Genomic DNA, 23,082 nt, shown 5'->3' on the forward strand with positions numbered 1-23,082 from the left:
GAGATGGAGCCAAAAACGATACACGGCAAGATATCGCAAAAAGTTAGACAGATTTGGACGAAACTTGGTGGTGGGTGTGTGACAAGGACGAATTGACGAGGTTTTGGTGAGGATCCAGGTCTGTATACGAGAATTTGCATACCTTCGCCGACGAGGTCACCAGTGGCATTGTTTTCGGGTTTTGTCTGGCTGTCTATCCATGATAGGTTTTCGTTAGCGCTATAACTTAAGAACAGCTGAAGGGATTTAAAATCAAACTTGGTGCAGGTATGTATAATGACGTAAAGATTAACTGATTCGATTTTGGTGTCACAAGGTCAAAGGTCGTGTTTGGTGAAAATCCTGTTGCCACAATAACTTGTGAACCAGTGATGGGATTTTGACCAAACTTGGTATGGGTATATATTGTGATGCAAAGATTAACTGATTATATTTCTGATTCAGAGATCAAAGGTCAGTTTCTGTAATAGGTTTTGGTAGCACAATAGCTTAAAAACAGCTGAAGGGAAACAAATCAAACTTGGTACATGTATGTATAATGATGAAAAGATAAATGGATTACATTACGGGGTCAAAAGGTCAAACGTCAGAAGTCCCTGTCGTGAAAATCAAGCTCAGACACGACTTGACCTCTGGGTAGGTTTAATATCATTTAGATCTGAAGTACATCCTGTAAAAATACATTCATGCAACAGGCATTAAAGGCAGAGTATTTCATGAGCAATGGTCGATTCAATATGGCAATGTCAAATAGAGAGGACAGTCAGCGCAGCATTTAGGGGCGTACATACCATTCATTCTACGGGACTATGTCACAGTGAGTTCCGCTGGAGTGTCCGCGCGCCCCGGTTGTCCCGGGTCTTATAGACGCCCCTTTCGTAGCGAGCCCTCCCTGGGTTCACCTTGGTATAATTTCACTACATTCTCCCCGCCGTTAGAACTATACTGCCGCTCGGCAGGTTGCAAGCAAGCATCAGCAATAAACGAATGGGTCACGGCAATCCACGTCAGTCGGTCCACCCATAGCGGTCGGGGCGGCGAACTTCCCTGCCAGTTCGTGTTCGGAATCTACCGGGCACGGCGTCCCCAAGCCCGGAGTCCCCCGCGTCGGAATAGCCGCCGGAGGTGGGAGTCGGAGGGGGCGCCCCTGCGCCTTCGGGCACGGGAGTGGGGGACGACGGGAGTAACAGTGGTAGTTCCATAGGGGAAGCTTCGATAGAGTCCATAGACTCGTAGACGGGTTCGTCGATATCCCTGTCGTCGTCCCCACATGGGGCGAGATGGCGTACGGAGACAGTAGACTCGCGGCCATCCGCCGTTAACACGCGAGCATGCTCGGGATTAACCTGGAGGACCTGCACCTTGTCAACAAGGGGGTCGTACTTGCTAGCGCGAACCGCTCGTTTGAGATAGGCGGGCCCCGGTTCAGCGAGCCAGCTGGGCAAAGATTGGATACTGCCGGAGCTTCTAGGGTGGTGGAACAGTCGTTCGTGAGGAGTCTGGTTGGTGGCAGTACATAGGAGAGCCCGGATCGAGTTTAGAGCGGCAGGTAGTGACCACGCCCATTTATCGAGGCCTCGGCCGAGGGTCCGAAGGCTTAGCATGACGGCCCGCCATATAATCCCATTAAAGCGTTCGATCTGTCCATTCGCTTGGGGCCGGTACGGGATGGTGTAGCTCGAAGCGACATTATGCTGGAGCAAGTAGCCCCTCACCTCCTGGGACAGGAACACCGCACCCCGATCGGTATGCACGTAGGCTGGATACCCGAACATAGAAAACAAATTCTGCAGGCACCGAATAACCGTGGCAGCCGACATATCCCCGCACGTGTAAGCAAAGGGGAATCGGGAATACTCATCGACGATAGTGAGCAGATAGCGAGAGTTGCTCGACATAGGCAGCGGCCCTTTGAAGTCCATCGCCAAGCGCTCCCACGGTCTAGTAGCCCTAACGAGTGTCCCCATAGGGGGGTTATAAAAACGCGGTTTGAGTTCCGCACAGATCGCGCAATCACGGCAGATGCGGCGGATGTCCTCAATCGAGTACGGCAGATTGCCCTCGCGCACAAAATGCGCAAAGCGCGTTACCCCGGGATGACACATAGTGCCGTGCAAAGTGCGCAGCCCCTCCAAAGTTACAACCCCCGCGCAAGTGGCCGGCCTCGATAAGGCGTCAGCGACCAGGTTATCCTTCCCCGGGCGGTATTTGATGGTGTAGCAGAAGTCGGCGAGTTCGATACGCCAACGGGTGATTTTCTCATTCTTAATGCGCTGAGCATGTAAGGTGTCGTACATAAATGCAACACTCTGTTGGTCCGTGACGATTTGGAAACTCCGCCCAAGCAGATACGGCCGCCATCGCCGAATTGATTCGACGATCGCGTACGCTTACTTTTCGACAGACGAATGCCTCCGCTCGGCGGAGGTGAGAGTCCGCGAGAAGAAAGCCACAGGGCGGCCTCCTTGGGAGAGAGTCGCCGCTATCGCATGATCCGAGGCATCACTCTCCAAAACGAAAGAGGCACTCTCGTCAATCGTCGCGACAGCGGCGCCAGCGATGTCGACTTTAAGGCCCTCGAAGGCCGCCAGGGCGGCCGGGCCCATGGGGAAAGTGTCGCAGGCCATGAGGGGGCGGAGCTTCGCGGAGAAATTTTGCACCCACTTTGAGTAGTGGGCGAACAGCCCTAGAGCGCGTTTCAGCGAAGCCCGATCGCTAGGCGGAGCCATATCGAGCAAAGGGCGCAGACGCTCCTTATCCGGAGAGACGGAGCCATGGGTCACGGTGTACCCCAAAAGGTCTACCGTGCGTAGAGAGTATTGACACTTAGCCGCATTCATGGTTAGGCGATATTTCCGCGTGACCTCGAGGAAGCGTTTCAGATTAGCGTCGTGATGCTCCTGGTCATACCCACAAACCGTAAGATTGTCCAGATAGACAAAGACATCGGTCAAATTCTCCTTCGCAACGAGGTCATCCATAGCTCTCTGAAAACAAGGGACGCCGTTCGTTACCCCAAAGGGAAGTCTCGTGAACTGGTACAACCGCTGACCCGATTCAAAGGCTGTAAAGACGCGATCAGCCCTAGAGATGGGGACTTGATGATACGCACTACGCAGATCGAGAGTGCTATAAATGGAATACCGGGCCACCTGGCGTACCAGGGCGTCCATCCCCGGTAAGGGGTAGGCATCCAGCTGTGTAAAACGATTAATCGTCTGCGAATAGTCGATTACCATACGCCGGCGGTGGGCCTCACTCCGCACCACTAAGACTTGGGCCCGCCACGGTGACCTACTGTGTTCTATGATACCGTCCTTTAAGAGCAGGGCCGTTTCTTCCGCAATGAATTGCGCATCCGCGCGAGAGTAGCGCCGCGATTTGACGGCTACAGGGGTACAATCAGTAGTCAGGTTGGGGAACAGTGAGAGTGGCTCCATGTCCATTTGAGCGAGGGCGCACACAGCGAGCGTGTCCGGCCCTCCGAAGTCTATTTCCAAACGTCCATGCCGCTTCAGGAAATCAAGTCCTAACAGAACGTCAGCGCATAAGGCCGGTAAGACCATGAGATACACGTCCGGGAATGTGCGTCCCTTTATCACAAGTTTCAATCGACACGCCCCTTTTGTGCTCAACCGAAGTCCCTGAGAGGCCATGAAGATCCGGCGGGTTGTCCCGAGAACCGGCCACCCATGTTGATGCACGAGTCGCTGATCGATAAAACTATCCGTGGACCCCGTGTCAATCAAAGCTTGCGCAAAAACGCCCGCGACCGTGAGCGGAATGATGGCCTGCGCAAGGCCGGCAGACCCGGCAGGTATGGTATCAGCCGGGCGAGAAGATCGCGCCTCGCGGGTGGATCCCACGCTGGCTGCAATCCTTCGGGCAGCGTCGGCAGGTTGGGCCTCAGCAGGAGCATTGAAGTCAGTTGGCTCATCAGCAGTTTCATTTGCCAGAGTGGGTGTGAGTTGGTCGTAAGAGCAGCCGCCAGATGGCGCTCGAGCCACGTGAGAAAGATCTCTGCCGTCTGCAGATCCATATGCCAAAGTGGGAGCATGTAATTCGTAAGAGCCGCCACCAGATGGCGCTCGCGTCACGTGAGAAAGATCTCTGCCGTCTGCAGATTCATATGCCAAAGTGGGTGCATGTAATTCGTAAAAGCTGCCGTCAGATGGGGCTCGAGTCACGTGCTGCGTTTGCCGCACTTCGAGAGGAGTTTCCAAAGCAAGAGCATGTCGCTTGTTTGAAGTAGGCGTTCGAACGCCAGTCAAGGTCGGTCGCGCTGTGGCCGGTCGCGTTCGCGCCATTTGTTTCGGCGGCCCGGTGTATCTCACCAAGGTCGGGCGGGTAGCCAGAGGCCCGCAAGAAGGAGAGCGGCTCTTCAAGGCCGAGTGAGGCGCCCCGTCCGGCGCTCGATCCGTTGGCTCCGCGATGAGCCCATTCAAGGTCGCGCGGGGACGCGTGCCCCGAGCGGCCTTCCTGCAGACCTTTGCAAAATGGCCCTTGGTAGAGCACAGGTGGCATGTCGCCTCCCGGGCCGGGCATTCAGAGCGAGGGTGCTGCCGATTCCCGCAAAAATAACATTTTGCATACCGGTCAGGCCGTGGCCGGGCAGCGGCGGCAGCAGTGAGGCCGGAAGCGGAGTCCGCTTCAGGAGATTCCAGAGACTTGGCCGTAGTGGTCGGGTCCCCCTCCATATCCTCGGCGGTAGCCCTCTCCGGTCGCGCGAGTTGCGAGGTCCCTGCCACGACTCGTGGGTGATCATATGCGGTCAATTGTTCTCGGGCATCTGTGTATACGCGTGCCAGCCGTAGTGCTTCTGTAAATGTCAGATCCGCGACCTCCAAGAGACGGAGCCGCAAGACTCCAGAACTAATTCCGGAGATGAATGAATCTCGGAGCAAATCGTCCTGCACTTGCTCGTGGGTCCGGACGTCCTGCACGCAGTCTGCCAACAGGTAGCGCAACTCCTGCGCGAAGCGATCGATCGATTCAGACGGTTGCTGTCGCTGCTGAGTGAGTTGATGCCGGCCGTGCACAGCACTCCGTGTCTTTACGTAGAGGCGCTTCAGCTCGGCTAGAGCCGTAGCGTACGTCCCAAATCGAGAAATGTTCTTGAAAACGGTGTGATGGACCTTGGACTGTAACACGGACAGCTTTATCGCAGCGGTGGGCTCTGTCTCGCGAGCAGCAAAGTAATTCTCCAGCGTGTTGAGCCAGTGAGCAAACTCCGATGCAGATCCCTCAGCTTGAGGGTCGGTTCCGAGGATCGGTACCACGATCATCTTGTGGTCAGCCATCCCGGCGATCTAAATGATATTAAATGTCGTGAAAATCAAGCTCAGACACGACTTGACCTCTGGGTAGGTTTAATATCATTTAGATCTGAAGTACATCCTGTAAAAATACATTCATGCAACAGGCATTAAAGGCAGAGTATTTCATGAGCAATGGTCGATTCAATATGGCAATGTCAAATAGAGAGGACAGTCAGCGCAGCATTTAGGGGCGTACATACCATTCATTCTACGGGACTATGTCACAGTGAGTTCCGCTGGAGTGTCCGCGCGCCCCGGTTGTCCCGGGCCTTATAGACGCCCCTTTCGTAGCGAGCCCTCCCTGGGTTCACCTTGGTATAATTTCACTACAGTCCCCTTAGGTAAAAATTGTTACTGCACTAACTTGTGAACCAGTGATGGGATTTTCACCAAACCTGGTACAACTATATATTATGATGAAAAGATGAATTGATTAGATTTTGTCATCAAAGGTCAGACAGAGGTCATGTCAGGTAAAAATTTGATGCTTGAGAACAGCTGAAGGGATTTAAATCAAACTTGGTACAATTATGTATCATGATGTAATAATGTGGGCCGAGGCATATTGGGCGATGGTGAAGTGCCATTCTAGTTGGTTCTCCTTCACCATTGAGAGAAGCCAGATGTTTTCTTAACAGTTAAGGTGGCTGGCTTAAGAGATTCGGGTCTTCAGTTTGAGTACTTCTCGTGCCGTTGAAATAACACCAGGTGGGTTGACTCAGCCTGTCATCCCTCCGATGCCGGCAACATGCATACCAGCTTACTGGAAACGGGGGCACTGCATCAGCGGCGCAGCCTCACAGGCTGCATACAAAATCAAAGGAAAACCAAATACTGCATTGGAGTCGTCAGAAGGAACCCGCAGAAGTAAAGAGAAAAGATTGAGTTGTCCAGAAAAACAACAACCATTGAGAGATGGGGCCAAAAACGACATGTAGCACGATATATCAAAAAGTGATGGCCGTGTTTAAAGGAAACTTGGTGGACGAGTTGGTTAGGTGACAAGAACAAGTCGATTAGATTTTGTCTTGAGTTTGAGTAAAAATTCGATTTTGGTTAAGGTCCGGGTGCAGATCCGGCCTATTGGTGGCATACAAAATGTAAACTGTTCTGACTGGTGGAGGTATGTGCTCTATGTCGGGCCATTGTCGGTTTTTTTTTTGCAATCTCCATTGTCCAAGGTCTCTCCAAAATGGGTTTTCTGTAATCTCGGCACTCGTGATCGACCCCAGCAGCTCGCATCTTGTCATGAACTTTAACTGCTCAACAGATCCGGCCACATCTGTTAACGAATGACAAAAGGTGTCTTCCGCATTGTGATTTTGAAGCCAAATTTGAATCATTACAAAGGCCACCCCTACAGATTTGTACCCAACCTTCAGCTGGCATGATCGCTCGCACTCGCCGTATCCGTTTTCTGGTACTTCAAGGGAATGGTACTGATTGTGCCTCAACTAATTACGAGGACATGTTACTACATCCTTGTGCAAAATATTGTGGCAGCCAATCAATTTCACGCTGCGTGCATGTTAACCTGAAGTGTGCTCTTTCCTTGATGAACCCTAAAATCCACAGATCAGTACCCAGTTCATCCTGTACAGGAAGCCACCGGTGACGAGTGATGAAGAAGTGGAACCTGATCCAATAACAAATCTCTGCTCTCTCTCTCTCTCTCTCTCTCTCTCTCTCTGCCCCCGCCCAAGCACGGTTTTCACTTTATAAATCGCTTTAAACCTTGAATTTAATTTCTTCAATAAGTAATTGTCTTGGAAGCTGCTTGAGCAATGCAACCTTTCAAAGGTTTTGATGTGCCACTATTGATTGCTTGAGAAAACGTCTTTTTTTTAAACTGTTGGGGTTGGGGTGGCTGGAGGAATGCCTCAAGTTGCTAAGAGAATAGTTTGCACTTTGGTGTTTGTTTGGTTGAAGCTTTGATTCAAACTTTTTAGTCTGAAGCTGAACAATTTCCTTTTAGTTGAAACAACAACAACAACATGCATTTTAAGGCCATTTTCCCTGCTAGAGCGGGGGTTAGCCTTGCGGTCCCCATGACAATCTTCTCCATTTTGCCCTATTTACTGCATCTCTCCTTGTTATAACCCCCTTGCCCACATTTCTCCTTCCACCATCTTTAGCCAAGTCTTTCTCGGTCTTCCCCATCCTCTACTTCCTTCTACATTCATTTCCATCACTCTTCTCAACCAGTCACTTTCATCCTTCCTCAACACATGACCAAACCATCTCAACCTGTTCCTCTTCACAGCATCAACCACAGGCTCTATTCCCATCATCTTTCGCAATTCATCATTTGTCTTCCTCTCTCTCAACGATACTCCGCACATCCATCGAACCATTCGCATTTCCACCCTTTCCAGCCTTCGTTGCTGCTCTACGTTCATTACCCATGTCTCGCTCCCATAAATCATAACACTTCTCACACATGCAGCATACACCTTTCCCTTCAGCTTCAGCAACACTCCCCTCCTCATCAGCACGCCACTCAGTTCCCGAAACTTCTTCCATGCACATCTCACTCGAGCAACCGTTGCCGAGTCTGATCCACCTTCTCCATTCAGCATGTCTCCGAGGTAGCAAAATGTTTTCACACCTTCCAGCTTCACGCCGTATACACTAAGATGTACACCTAATACACTAAGATGCCCGCGAGAGGCAGGGGGGAGAAAAGAAAATCAAAGAAACAAGCAAATACTCTGAAGGAAAGAACTTACATTCACAAAACACCGACGGGGGGAAGGGAGCCGGAAAGACTAGGCCGAGCATGACGCGCGAATAAAAAACGACCAATCACACACAAATCCGCAACAACCACAAAACCAAAACTAAACAGAAACACACAACAACACACACACAACAAAACAACCAGCGGAAACCCGACAAAGACACGAATGGGAAAACACTCAAACTTCGATGCCGTGGAGAGATCGAAGCAAGCCTCGTCGCCCGAGGGACCGGAAAAAGCCAAATTTTAGTTGAAAATGAGAACAAATTGTATTTATAACTTCACTTGTTAGATAAAGGTCAAACCTCAGTGTGGTGAACAGCACTTGACAAACACTACACACTATTTCGAGTTTTTTTTCTGTTCTATTATTTTGAAGCTGTGACTTTTTTCTTTTTTTTTTAAATTCTTGCATTTTAGACAAACAAAAACATACATGGGGGAGAGCTATATTTTTCATCGTGTAAATTATATCTTGGATTAAAAAAAAAAGTGCAAGTTTTTGATTGATTCCGCAGTCCATAACTGGGTGAGCACATTGTGAACGTGCATTGTTGATCTGACAGTTGAATGGGGTGGCAAAGCTCGAACTCCGCCGAAGTAATTGAAATGGAAAAATACCTTTTTAGAGAACCAAAATGGGCGCATCCAAGTGTAACTGTGTACAATGGGGCTAATAAAGCCCCCGTCAGAGACCTCAACTCTATTGAGGTTCATGCGTTTATCTGGATGAAGACTATTGTTTTGTGTGGGTTTTACCCATATGTTACATGATCTCAACTTGGAATGTCAACACTTCTTTATATCGAGATATCTCTCTCCTTCCCCCTTTCATTGTTGGTGCCTTCATGAAGTATTCACACTCCTTGACGTTTTTCACATTTTGTTGTTACGGCCTGAATTTAAAATGGATCAAATTGATCACTGATCTACATCACTGATCTACACATAATAACCCACAACGCCAAAGTGGAATTTTGATTTATTTATTTATTTTTTGTTTCGAAATTTTTACAAATTAATTAAAAATGCAATACAAAAATATCTAATTTACATAAGTATTCAACCCCCTGAGTCGATACTTCAAAGAAGTGCAGTGATTACAGCTTTGGGTATGTCTATATCAGCTTTGCCTATCTGGATTTGGGGAGTTTCTCCCATCCTTCTTTGCACATTTGCTCAAGCTCTGTCAAGTTGGATGGGGAGCATCAGTGAACGGCAATATTCAGGTCTTTCTACAAATTCTCAGTGGGATTCAAGTTTGGGCTTTGACTGGGCCACTCGATGACTTTCATGTTCTTGTTCTAAAGCCATTCCAGTGTTGCTTTGGCCGTATGCTTGGGGTCATTATCCTGTTGGAACGTAAATCTTTGCCACAGTCTAAGGTCTTTTGCATTCTGAAGCAGGTTCTCCTCAAGAATTTGTCTGTATTTGACTCCATTCATTGTTCCCTCCATCTTTACAAGTCTTCCAGTTCCTGTCACTGAAAGGCATCCCCAGAGCATGATGCTGCCATGCTTCACAGTTAGGATTGTTCGATAGGTGATTAGCTGTGCTCGGTTTCCACCAGACATAGACCTTTGCATTCAGGCCAAAGAGCTACATTTTTGTCTCATCAGATCACAGAATATTTTGCCTCATGCTCTGAGTCTTTCACGTGCCTTTTTGCAAACTCCAGGTGTGCTGTCGTGTGCCTTTTTCTCAAGAGTGGCTTCCGTTTGGCCACACTCACATAAATCCTAGATTTGTGAAGTGCTGCAGAGACTGTTCTCCTTCCGGCTTTTTCTCCTATCTCGCCCAAGGAACTCTGTAGTTGTGTGAGAGTGGTCATTGGGTTCTTGGTCACCTCTACGGCCAAGGTCCTCGTTTCTCTGTTTAGCCGGACGGCCAGCTCGAGGAAAATTCTGGGTAGTTCCATATTATTTCCATTTCCTAATGATGGAGGTCACTGTGCTCCTGGGAACTTTCACCACTCTAGAAATTGTTTTATACCCTTCCCCAGATCTATGCTTCCTCACAATTCTATCTCATAGTTCTACAGACCGTTCCTTGGACTTCATGGTACAATGGGTTTCTACTCAGACATGCACTGTCAAATGTGGAACCTTATATAAAGAGGTTTCTTTCTAAATCATGTCCAATCAATTGAATTGGCCACAGGTGGACTCCAATCAAGTTGAAGGAGACATTTCAAGGATGAACCAAGGGAATCGGATCCAACCGAGCTCAATTTGGAGTGCCATAGCAAAGGAGTTGAATACCTATTGACTTGACATTTCAGCTTTTAATTTTTAATTATTTTGTATAAATTTCGAAAATATGTATATATATTTCACATTGATATTATGGGGTGTTATGTGTAGATCAGTGACCATCTCGATGTAATCCAATTTAAATTCAGGTTTTAACACAACAAACTGTATACTTTCTGAAGGCACTGTAACTACTCTACTATCAAATCTCCTCATATGCTTAGTTTTGAGTTGTCCCTGCTGGGTTTGACTCTTGATATAATTTGACAAATCTTTCTCTCGTGCTTTGCAAATGGGGTGTTTCATTGTAGATAATCAACTTTTAAATTTTTTTTGATAAAACCACCGGTCTAGTCTGCTATTCCATGTGGATGTTCAATTATCTTCAAGCTCATGGAAATCTCCCACGATGAAGCTTTGTCTATGGGCCTATCACTTTGTCATTGCAGACAGGCTGGCAGTCGGTCTTCTGTCTCCTTCTGGTCTTGCATCCACTGCCCTTTCTGTGCTTTTTCCTCCTTTTTTTTTCATTTTCTTTTTTTCTGCCCCATGTTTTCCTTCACACCTCCTCCTGCCCCCTGAGGTTCTCATTCGTTTCTCTTTTCTCCCATCCATGGAATCTACTTTGTCATTCTTCTCCCCAGGTCTTCGGGAAAGCTGTTCACCCCCTCTCAGATAATCCATCAAAAACTATTATCTTCTGTATCTCTTACCTCTTCCCCCACTACCCACCCCCTCACCACAAGTCCAGTGCTTTATATCCATCTTGCCCATCCGATGCATTGTCCCCTACCTCTCATTCTTCCCAACATCCCTTGTTGTACACCGCACCTTTCCTATGCCATCTCCAGGCATTGCAAATCGTCATTGCTGGGCACCGAAGGGGGCTCGGCAGTGACGCACGCTGAAAGGGAGTACTCAGTTTTCACTCTGGTTGTTTGTTTGTTTGTTTTCTTGGTTGTTTTCTTGTTTGTTTTCTTGTTTTCTTGTTTGTTTGTCCAGGCGATATCTCAGCCATCCTTTGAGCGAGGAAGCTGAAATTTCGGCACAGTAGTGAGCAAGTCCTTTGTCAAAAACGGTATTTTTTGTTTTTTGATTAATCAATTAATTGAGGAGTTATTTAATTATTAGCGATAAATTAAGTACCTATTTAATTAATCAAATTTCCTTTCTCTTCTGATAAGTAACTCAGGCACCTTTTGACTTAGGAAGCTGATATTTGGACATGCCAATGACCAGGTGATTTGGCTGCAAAGGCTATTTTTGATTTATTAATTAATCAATTAATCGATTAATTATTTAATTATTCGATTAATGACTAAAATGTTTGTTTTTTTAAAGTTACAGATTCTGATGAAATGGTGGTGGTTTATGTGTTCTCTGACCGAATTGATTAATAATTTAATTTTTTATGATTATTATTTATTTATTTTCATTATTAATCATTTATTTATTTTCTTTCTCATTTGGCCAATATCTCAGGCACCTTTTGAGCTCGGAAGCTAATATTTGGACATGAGTGACCAAGTGATGTGGCTATCAAGGATATTTTTGATTTATTGATTAATAAATTAATCAATTAATCGATTAATTATTTAATTATTCGATTAATTAATAATAATATTTAAAAAAACAGTTACAGATTCTGATGAAATGGTGGTGGTTTATGTGTTCTGTGACCGAATTGATTAATAATTTAATTTTTTCATGATTATTTATTTATTTTCATTATTAATTGTACACCGCTCCTTTCCTATGCCATCTCCAGGCATTGCAAATCGTCATTGCTGGGCACCGAAGGGGGCTCGGCAGTGACGCACGCTGAAAGAGAGTACTCAGTTTTCACTCTGGTTGTTTTCTTGTTTTCTTGTTTTCTTGTTTGTTTGTCCGGGCGATATCTCAGCCATCCTTTGAGCTAGGAAGCTGAAATTTTGGCACAATAGTGAGAAAGTGCTTTGTCAAAAACGGTATTTTTTTTTTTTGATTAATCAATAAATTGAGGAGTTATTTAATTATTAGCGATTAATTAAGTACTTATTTAATTAATCAAATTTCCTTTCTCTTCTGACCATTAACTCAGGCACCTTTTGAGTTAGGAAGCTGATATTTGGACATGCCAATGACCAGGTGATTTGCCTGCAAAGGCTATTTTTGATTTATTAATTAATCAATTAATCGATTAATTATTTAATTATTCGATTAATGACAAAAAAATTTTTTTTTTTAAAGTTACCGATTCTGATGAAATAGTGGTAGTTTATGTGTTCTCTGACCAAATTGATTAATAATTTAATTTTTTTATGATTATTATTTATTTATTTTCATTATTAATCATTTCTTTATTTTCTTTCTCATTTTGCCAATATCTCAGGCACCTTTTGAGCTGGGAAGCTAATATTTGGACATGAGTGACCAAGTGATGTGGCTATCGAGGATATTTTTGATTTATTGATTAATCATTTCATCTATTAATTATTTATTGATTAATCGATTAATTATTTATTGAGTAATCAATTAATTATTTAATTTTTTATTAATGAGTTATTTAATTAAATTTCTAAAAGATACATCTTCGGATGAGGCACTAGTGGTTTAGTTATGCCATTAGCCAATTGATTAAGAAAATATTTGTGATAATCTTTTATTGATTTTAATTATACAATTAATCAATCAATTAGTGTACACCTCTCCCTCCCAATGCAGCCTCGATGAGCTGCACTGCGGTATTGCTGGGCGCCAGAGGCGCCGGCAATGCCGCGCTGTAGGATATTTAATTATTTGGCATGGGGGCGGTGTACTTTGAATGTATCTGTACTTGTTGTACACCGCTCCTTTCCTATGCCATCTCCAGGCATTGCAAATCGTCATTGCCGGGCACCAAAGGGGGCTCGGCAGTGACGCACGCTGAAAGAGAGTACTCAGTTTTCACTCTGGTTTCTTGTTTTCTTTCTTGTTTGTTTGTCCGGGCGATATCTCAGCCATCCTTTGAGCTAGGAAGCTGAAATTTTGGCACAATAGTGAGAAAGTGCTTTGTCAAAAACGGTATTTTTTTTTTTTGATTAATCAATAAATTGATGAGTTATTTAATTATTAGTGATTAATTAAGTACTTATTTAATTAATCAAATTTCCTTTCTCTTCTGACCATTAACTCAGGCACCTTTTGAGTTAGGAAGCTGATATTTGGACATGCCAATGACCAGGTGATTTGGCTGCAAAGTATATTTTTGATTTATTAATTAATCAATTCATTCTGTCACGAGCCTCGATCTTGTATACAAAACAAAAAAAAAAAAAAAAAAAAAAAACGATTAATTATTTAATTATTCGATTAATGACAAAAAAAATTTTTTTTTTTAAGTTACAGATTCTGATGAAATAGTGGTAGTTTATGTGTTCTCTGACCAAATTGATTAATAATTTAATTTTTTTATGATTATTATTTATTTTTTTTCATTATTAATCATTTATTTATTTTCTTTCTCATTTGGCCAATATCTCAGGCACCTTTTGAGCTGGGAAGCTAATATTTGGACATGAGTGACCAAGTGATGTGGCTATCAAGGATATTTTTGATTTATTGATTAATCATTTCATCTATTAATTATTTATTGATTAATCGATTAATTATTTATTGAGTAATCAATTAATTATTTAATTTTTTATAAATGACTTATTTAATTAAATTTCTAAAAGATACATCTTCGGATGAAGCACTAGTGGTTTAGTTATGCGAATAGCCAAATGATTATGAAAATATTTTGTGATAATCTTTTATTGATTTTAATTATACAATTAATCAATCAATTCGTGTACACCTCTCCCTCCCAATGCAGCCTCAATGAGCTGCACTGCGGTATTGCCGGGCGCCTGAGGCGCCCCGGCAATGCCGCGCTGCAGCATATTTAATTATTTGGCATGGGGCGGTGTACTTTGAATGTATGTGTACTTGTTTTCTTTCTTGTTTTCTTTCTTGTTTTCTTGCTTTCTTGTTTTCTTGTTTGTTTGTCCGAACGATATCTCAGCCATCCTTCGAGCTCGGAAGCTGAAATTTCGGCACAGTAGTGAGCAAGTCCTTCATCAAAAATTGGTATTTTTTGTTTTTTGAATAATCAATTAATTGAGGAGTTATTTAATTATTAGCGATGAATTAAGTACTTATTTAGTTAATCAAATTTCCTTTCTCTTCTGACCATTAACTCAGGCACCTTTTGAGTTAGGAAGCTGATATTTGGACATGCCAATGACCAGGTGATTTGGCTGCAAAGGATATTTTTGATTTATTAATGAATCAATTAATCAATTAATCGATTCATTATTTAATTATTACGATTAATGACTAAATTTTTTTGTTTTTTTTTTAGTTACAGATTCCGATGAAATGGTGGTGGTTCATGTGTTCTCTGACCGAATTGATTGATAATTTAATTTTTTATGATTACTATTTATTTTCATTATTAATCATTTATTTATTTTCTTTCTCATTTGGCCAATATCCCAGGCACCTTTTGAGCTCGGAAGATAATATTTGGACATGAGTGACCAAGTGATGTGGCTAACAAGGATATTTTTGATTTATTGATCAATCAATTAATCAATTAATCGATTCATTATTTAATTATTCAATTAATTACGCAAAAAAAAAAATTTGATTTACAGATTCTGATGAAATGTTGGTGGTTTTTGTGTTCTGTGGCCGAATTGTTTAATAATTTAATTTTTTAATGATTATTATTTATTTATTTTCATTATTAATCATTTATTTATTTTCTTTCTCATTTGGCCAATATCTCAGGGACCTTTTGAGCTGGGAAGCTAATATTTGGACATGACAGTGACCAAGTGATGTGGCTATCAAGGATATTTTTGATTTATTTGTTTAATCATTTAATCGATTAATTATTTATTGATTAATCGATTAATTATTTGTTGATTAATCAATTAATTATTTAATTTTTTATTAATGACATCTATCTATAATTCCAGTAATCTCTGTGTGTATGTGTGTGTGTATGTGTGTGTGTATGTGTGTGTGTATGTGTGTGTGTCTGTGACCGCTGTTTCTCGACAACCACGGGTCCGATATACTTGAAACTTGCCAGGTATATTGCTGGGGACCTGAGGATGTGCCTTTTCAAGGTTTCATATTAATCGGACAAGTAGTTACCGAGCTATGGCGATTTAGCCGTTCGCTTTGGCTTTGCGAATGGACCAAACCATTTCATGTAAATAGAGGGGGGGGTTCTACCGTACTCGCAAGCCGTTCACTTTGGCTTTGCGAATGGACCAAACCATTTCATGTAAATAGAGGGGGGGGGGGGGTTCTGTGGTCGTTACTGCCACGTGGTTTCAAAGTTTTTTTTTGTTGTTGTTGTTTGCACGCATGTTTTTTTGCACCCACGTACGGGCACGCTCTAGGTGTATCTAGGCTCTAGTTATATTAAATTTCTAAAAGATACATCTTTGGATGAAGCACTAGTGGTTTATTTATGTTATTAGCCAATTGATTATGAAAATATTTTGTGATAATCTTTTATTGATTTTAATTATACAATTAATCAATCAATTAGCGTACACCTCTCCCTCCCAATGCAGCCTCAATGAGCTGCACTGCGGTATTGCCGGGCGCCAGAGGCGCCCCGGCAATGCCGCGCTGTAGGATATTTAATTATTTGGCATGGGGGCGGTGTACTTTGAATGTATCTGTACTTGTTTGTTTTCTTGTTTGTTTTCTTTTTTGTTTGTTTGTCCGGACGATATCTCAGCCATCCTTTGAGCTAGGAAGCTGAAATTTCGGCACAGTAGTGAGCAAGTCCTTTTTCAAAAACTGTATTTTTTGTTTTTTGATTAATCAATTAATTGAGGAGTTATTTAATTATTAGCGATTAATTAAGTACTTATTTAATTAATTAAATTTCCTTTCTCTTCTGACCATTAACTCAGGCACCTTTTGAGTTAGGAAGCTGATATTTGGACATGCCAATGACCAGGTGATTTGGCTGCAAAGGCTATTTTTGATTTATTAATTAATCAATTAATCAATTAATCGATTAATTATTTAATTATTCGATTAATGACAAAAAAAAAAATTTTTTTAAGTTGCACATTCTGATGAAATGGTGGTGGTTTCTGTGTTCTCTGACCGAATTGATTAAGAATTTAATTTTTTTATGATTATTATTTATTTATTTTCATTATTAATCATTTATTTATTTTCTTTCTCATTTGGCCAATATCTCAGGCACCTTTTGAGATCGGAAGCTAATATTTGGACATGAGTGACCAAATGATGTGGCTATCAAGGATATTTTTGATTTATTGATTAATCAATTAATCGATTAATTATTTAATTATTCGATTAATTGCAAAAAAATAAATAAAAATCAGTTACAGATTCTGATGAAATTGTGGTGGTTTATGTGTTCTGTGACCGAATTGATTAATAATTTAATTTTTTAATGATTATTATTTATTTATTTTCATTATTAATCATTTATTTATTTTCTTTCTCATTTCGCCAATATCTCAGGCACCTTTTGAGCTGGGAAGCTAATATTTGGACATGACAGTGACTATCAAGGATGTGGCTATCATCATTACACAGTAATGTGGCTATCAAGGATATTTTTGATTTATTGATTAATCATTTAATCGATTAATTATTTATTGGTGAATCAATTAATTATTTAATTTTTTATTAATGACTTATTTAATTAAATTTCTAAAAGATACAACTTCGGATGAAGCACGAGTGGTTTAGTTATGCTATTAGCCAATTGATTAAGAAAATAATTTGTGATAATCTTTTATTGATTTTAATTATACAATTAATCAATGAATTAGCGTACACCTCTCCCTCCCAAAGCAGCCTCTATGAGCTGCACTGCAGTATTGCCGGGCGCCAGAGGCGCCCCGGCAATGCCGCGCTGTAGGATATTGAATTATTTGGCAAGGGGGCGGTGTACTTTGAATGTATGTGTACTTGTTTCTATTCTAGTTGGTGTCCCCATCCCATCTCTGTTGTTCATTTTCTTCTGTTGCTTCCTGATCTGTTCTGTCCTCGGTCTCTCACAAGGTTTGACTGTGTGCCCGTGAGTGTCCTCCACAACTCCAAACCCATTAAACTTAGCGGGCCCAAACTTTTCATGCATACTTGTCAAACTCCAAGGGAGTGCATGGATGAAAAGTGGGTAGATGTTTAAATGCCCCTTTTGAAGATCATTAACTGGCTTATTTAATTAAAACAAAAACAGGCTTTATCCTTGGTCAGCCCATTATCCCTCACAGGGGGGTCTTCAGCTTTTTTTGGCCTACTCAAAATACCTTGCCTTGGAACAAGCCGCAACGGTTTATGCACGATTTAAGTGCTCAACATTTCATTTTTCACTTTCATCACTCGTATCATTGAATGTCTGATCTTTATACCTACGAATTGCTGTATGCATTACTTTTGTAGAAACCGTGTTTTATGACTGTGGAGAATTTCCTTTGAAAATGTATTTTTCTTCCTGATGGCCTCACATCCTCATTGTCCCCTGTCGCACTGCAGAGCGAAAGGGGGACTATGGTTTTCCCCTCCGTGCGTGCGTGCGTAAGCGAAGGACCGAATTCTAATTTGGTGTGTGGGTGCAACCCACGTCAAAATCCAAGATGGCCGCCGCCATATATGTCTGAACCTTGTGAGTGGAATATCTTGAAAAATAAACGAACTACTAACTTCTAATCTGGTGTGTGGGTGTATCTACGCATAAGGAAGAACGCTATTGAAAATTGGGTCGCCACGTCAAAATTCAAGACGGCCGCCGCCTTGTATGTCTGAACCTTGAGCGGAATATCTTGAAAAATAAGCGAAGTACCAACTTCTAATCATGTGTGGGTGTATCTAGGCATAAGGAAGAACGCTATTGAAAGTTGGGTCGCCACGTCAAAAGCCAAGATGGCCGCCACCATATATATGTCTGAAACTTGTGAGCAGAATATCTTGAAAAATAAACGAACTACTAACTTCTAATCTGGTGTGTGGGTGTATCTACGCATATGGAAGAACGCTCTTGAAAATTGGGTCGCCACGTCAAAATCCAAGATGGCCGCCGCCATGTATGTCTGAACCTTGTGAGCGGAATATCTTGAAAAATAAACGAACTACTAACTTCTCATTTGGTGTGTGGGTGTATCTAGTTTCAACTCTCATTCAATTGATATTTTCATTTATGGATGTCGTTAAATTGCATTACGACTCGGTGAAAACAAATTTGTGTGAAAATCCGTTCATTTTTGATTGATTTACCACGTTGAGTGACTCTACATGGTGCAGTGTTTAGATGTTCCTCGTGCTCTTCATATAGGCCTTGCCTCCTACCCTCCCTCCGTCCCCTCCCCCTCCCCTTCTCCACTCTTCTCTCTCTCCTCTTACCCTCCCCTCCTCCCTCCACACCTCTTCCTCCCTCCCTCCCCCCACTCTTCCCCCAACCCCTCCTCCACCTCCTCCCCCTCCCCCACTCATCTCCCTCCACCCCATCTCAATATTCCCATCAGTGACTCTGCATTGCCCAGCAATGCCACGTACCTTTGCCAGTCTCTAATGATAATAATAATAATAAAAGTATGTGTGTGTCCTCGTAACTGCAAAACCCTGAAACTGAGTTGCCCCAAACTTTGCATGCACAGGAAGGGAGCTTCAATGGAATGCATGAATGAAAACTGTGCGTTTTGGATAAATGTAAATACCACTTTTGAAGAAACGTAACGGCTTACCTTCATGAACCACTTTAACCCTTGTCAGCTCAATATCACCTCCTCGGGGGTCTTGGCTGCCATTTTGTTTCGGCCTATTCAAACGTGCCTTGCTTTAGAAACATGATTTACTCTCACGGACTAATTAAAGTACGAGTATATCATTTAAATCTGTGACCGGGTTTGAGGATCTGGTCTCGAGGACTAAATTGCCGAAATCTGAGCATTTTAAGAAATTGGCTATTCTTGTGTCAAGCCGTATTTTTTTTATGATTTAAGAAGGCTGTCATCCCTCCTCCTGCTGTCTTGATTCATACCTCCATCAGATAGAGTAACTCTACTGGGACATGCGATACCTGTAGGAAACCTGAAGATTTGAATGATCTGTTTGTAAAATTCCTCTCTAAGATGGACCCACATTGAGTCAATTTCAAAGTGTTAAAGTGGGGATTGATGGGATTGGATCTGCTGAACATGTTTGGCCATTTAAACCAGGAGCAATTGGATTGCTGTGGGCTCTTCAAGCTTATTGGTAATGGAACGCTCCTGCTCCCCGCTGACTCCTCCTCCTGCTCACTCCTCCTTCTGCTTAACCATCCTTACACTGCTCTCCCTCTCCTTTCCTCTCCTCTTCCCCCCCTCCCCCACCCCCCAAACCCCCACTTTGCTTAACATTCCCGGCAGGCAGCGAAGCAATCCTGCGTTGCTCAGCAAAGTCAGGGTACCTTTGCTTATCTGTAGTATTGATAATAAAAGACAATGGATTTGTGCGTGTCTCCTCCATAACTCCAAAAACACGATCTAGCGGATTGAAACTTTGCATACCAGGGGAACTCCAAAGGAGTGTATGAATGAAAATGCCCCCTTTGAAGGTAATTAATCTTTTGAACCCTGAACTACTTGGACTTTTGGCTCACCCACCCTGAGCTCCCTGAAGAAAAACTACTGAAAAGTTGAAATTTGTTTCATTTTGGTTTTCTGCCTGTAAAAATGTTTTTCTAGCCCTGTAATTACACATAAATGATATTTTGAATCATAGACCGTCTTACTTTCTTCTTTTTTTGAGTGTATTGCCGATACTATCTACAATCAGAGCAGCAGTTATTTGCCAGCTTTCCGATTCTCCATAGTACATGCACCAGTCTATTGTCTTGTAACGTTTTAGCAAGTCCTTATCCTTTCCCTAGAGTTTGCTTAGCTCTAAGGTACCTCTGTCTGCACATAACAAGATTATTGGTAGTCGCATGTGGCGCTTTTTCTCCATCATGGTGAGCATCCCGTATCAGTCGTCGCTCGTCATGAAACTCTACTGAGTGTCTTACCCAATGCTGCTCCAGTAGATTGAACATCTACAAGTTCCTGACAGTTTCTCTATCAACAAATGGAAAGTGATGACTCTCTTGTCAAGTGTCTTGGCCATTTGTCGTGGCTGCGGCACTTCTGCAATGTAGTAATTTGGTCATTCTTGACTGCCCCATCCCTCCCCATATAAGCATTATCGGCCTTCACTGCGTTTCGACAAGCAACAGGAATCTATAAAAAAAAAATCAGTCCCATCATATCGCTGAACATGTTCAAGAGGGGAAGCGACAGTTTGACATGACAAAATATATGGGATGTGACATGTTCATGACATGAAATTGTTTCTCCTTATTGGAGTCTTGGGAAATTCCCTTTTGTTGGCCATTGTCGTTCCACACATCCTTATCCCTTGTTTTATGATCAAATATTCAACCATCTCAACTGAGGTGTAGAATTTGTCGGTGTACAGAGAAGAATTCTGTCTTGAAACTCCGTCAGTCGTTTGGACAACCCAGTTCCTTGTAACCCCAAGGTTATCCATAGCTTCGGCATCATTATTCTCCCGGTGTAAACTTCACCCATTTTCACTGCCACATAGAAGAAAAGTCTTGATTCCCCCAACGGATCGGTTTGTCCTTCATGTACTGTTTTAAGGACAGTTTGTTTTTAGTGGGGTCATTCCCTCATCAAGTGGGAGTTCCCAATCTGGAACAAAGTAATGCTTGAATTTCTCAATCAAATAATTGAACACTGGGTGGGTCTTGTCAAGCTGTGGATCATTCTCATTTATACAATATAGAAGTGACCATATTGCAAGGAACCGGTCTTTTGCCATGACCTTTGGAAAACCAGTTGCGCAAGTAAGCGTAACATTCTTCGGCTGCCAATACTGCTGGTACCTTGTTTATGTATCAGCATTTCCATGGTGACTCTGAGCAAAATATGCCTTCAACTCTGCCAAAGGAAGAGGCTTTTGTTGAAAGACTTTGCTGCGTAGTTTGGTAGAGCTGCAATCACACTTCAGCTTGGGAATTAGCTTTGTGAGAAGTAAATCCCAAAGAACATCATCCCAGAACAAGCTTAAAATAGTCAAGTGGAGTACTTTCCACATTTATCGCTTTTAGTAAAACTAGGGCATGCCCGTACTATATCTATATCTAAAATTATATCCCCCCCCTCTATTTACATGAAATGGTTTGGTCCAAAGCGAACGGCTTGCGAGTACGGTGACAATCCCCCCCCTCTATTTACATGAAATGGTTTGGTCCAAAGCGAACGGCTTGCGGAGTTTGGTAAAGAAATCGCCATAGCGTGCACAAACGCGCAGGAAAGCGAAAGAATCGCAAATTAGTTTTAATTCGTTTTAAAACATAGTTTAACGCCAACATAGCGGCAACATAGTTTGCCAACGTGAAATAAATGAATACGCTCTCAAATGTGCCGTCCGAGGCAGAGTCTGTTCGCCACGTCCGGCACACGTGATAACTCGCTGCTCTCTGATTGGTTGAATCGTTTTTTGGACATAGCTCGGTAACTACTTGTCCGATTAATATGAAACCTTCCTTGAAAAGGCACATCCTCGGGTCCCCAGCAATATACCTGGCAAGTTTCAAGTATATCGGACCCGTGGTTGTCGAGAAACAGCGGTCACAGACAAACATACACACAGAGATTAGTGGAATTATAGATAGACTAGGGCATGCCCGTACGTGGGTGCAATGCCCGTACGTGGGTACGTGGGTGCGAGTACGGTGACAATCCCCCCCCCCTCTATTTACATGAAATGGTTTGGTCCATGAAATGTTTTGGTCCATTCGCAACGCCAAAGCGAACGGCGAACGGCTTGCGAGTACAGTGACAATCCCCCCCCTCTATTTACATGAAATGGTTTGGTCCATTCGCAACGACCACAGAACCCCCCCCCCCCCTCTATTTACATGAAATGGTTTGGTCCATTCGCAACGCCAAAGCGAACGGCGAACGGCTAAATCGCCATAGCTCGGTAACTACTTGTCCGATTAATTTCAAACCTTGAAAAGGCACATCCTCGGGTCCCCAGCAATATACCTGGCAAGTTTCAAGTATATCGGACCCGTGGTTGTCGAGAAACAGCGGTCACATACAAACATACAAACATACAAACATACAAACACACACACAGAGATTAATGGAATTATAGATAGATGTAGGCCCTGGTTGCACAACTCCCCCAGCATTGTTGTCATTGCTGTCAGTTTAACTTTCCCTGTTTGAGAGATCACTCATGCCGAAAATCGTCATCGTCCATACCTTCCTCATCTGAGCTTAACATCTCAACTGACATAATATTTAGATTCATTTTGGAACTATTCATAGCATGTCATGTGTATCATGTGTGCACACACAGCAAAAACCTCCGTCGCACCTCAGACTCACAGCACGCATTTCAGGCCAGGAAGCTGTGGGAGAACCGCCAAATTGTGCACATAGCAAAAGCCTCCGTTGCACTTTCTGAGCAACTTGCGGCAACGCAGACCGAACATTACGTGGAATATATCAGAGCCGCTAATTGCTTAGGAAGTTGCTCGTAATATGTTTGTAAACAAGAGGATCTTGGACCAAGCATAAGATGAAAATAAATAAATATATAAAGCATGTGGTAGCCAGCATATGGAGGTTTAAATAGTGGCCGGCCAAGGGTTAATGACGTACTTTTATGAAAAGTTTCATCCTTGGTCAGCCCAACTTCTCACAGGAGG

At 43.0% G+C, this 23,082-nt stretch overlaps 1 protein-coding gene across 1 annotated transcript in view; it reads left to right on the forward strand.

The window, feature by feature from the left end:
* Positions 1-20,355, forward strand: part of LOC144892745 (lysosomal amino acid transporter 1 homolog) — a 55,105-nt gene extending 34,750 nt beyond the window's left edge. Inside the window, exons 8-9 of the mRNA XM_078781082.1 lie at positions 6,894-7,025; positions 20,230-20,355. Coding sequence (XP_078637208.1) covers positions 6,894-7,025; positions 20,230-20,355 — 258 coding nt within the window. The remainder of the gene's footprint in view (positions 1-6,893; positions 7,026-20,229) is intronic.
* The last annotated feature ends 2,727 nt before the right edge of the window (positions 20,356-23,082 follow it).

Source organism: Myxine glutinosa, chromosome 6 (genome assembly GCF_964187855.1).
Source record: "Myxine glutinosa chromosome 6, kmMyxGlut1.1, whole genome shotgun sequence".
In the NCBI taxonomy this organism is placed as follows: Eukaryota; Metazoa; Chordata; class Myxini; order Myxiniformes; family Myxinidae; genus Myxine; species Myxine glutinosa.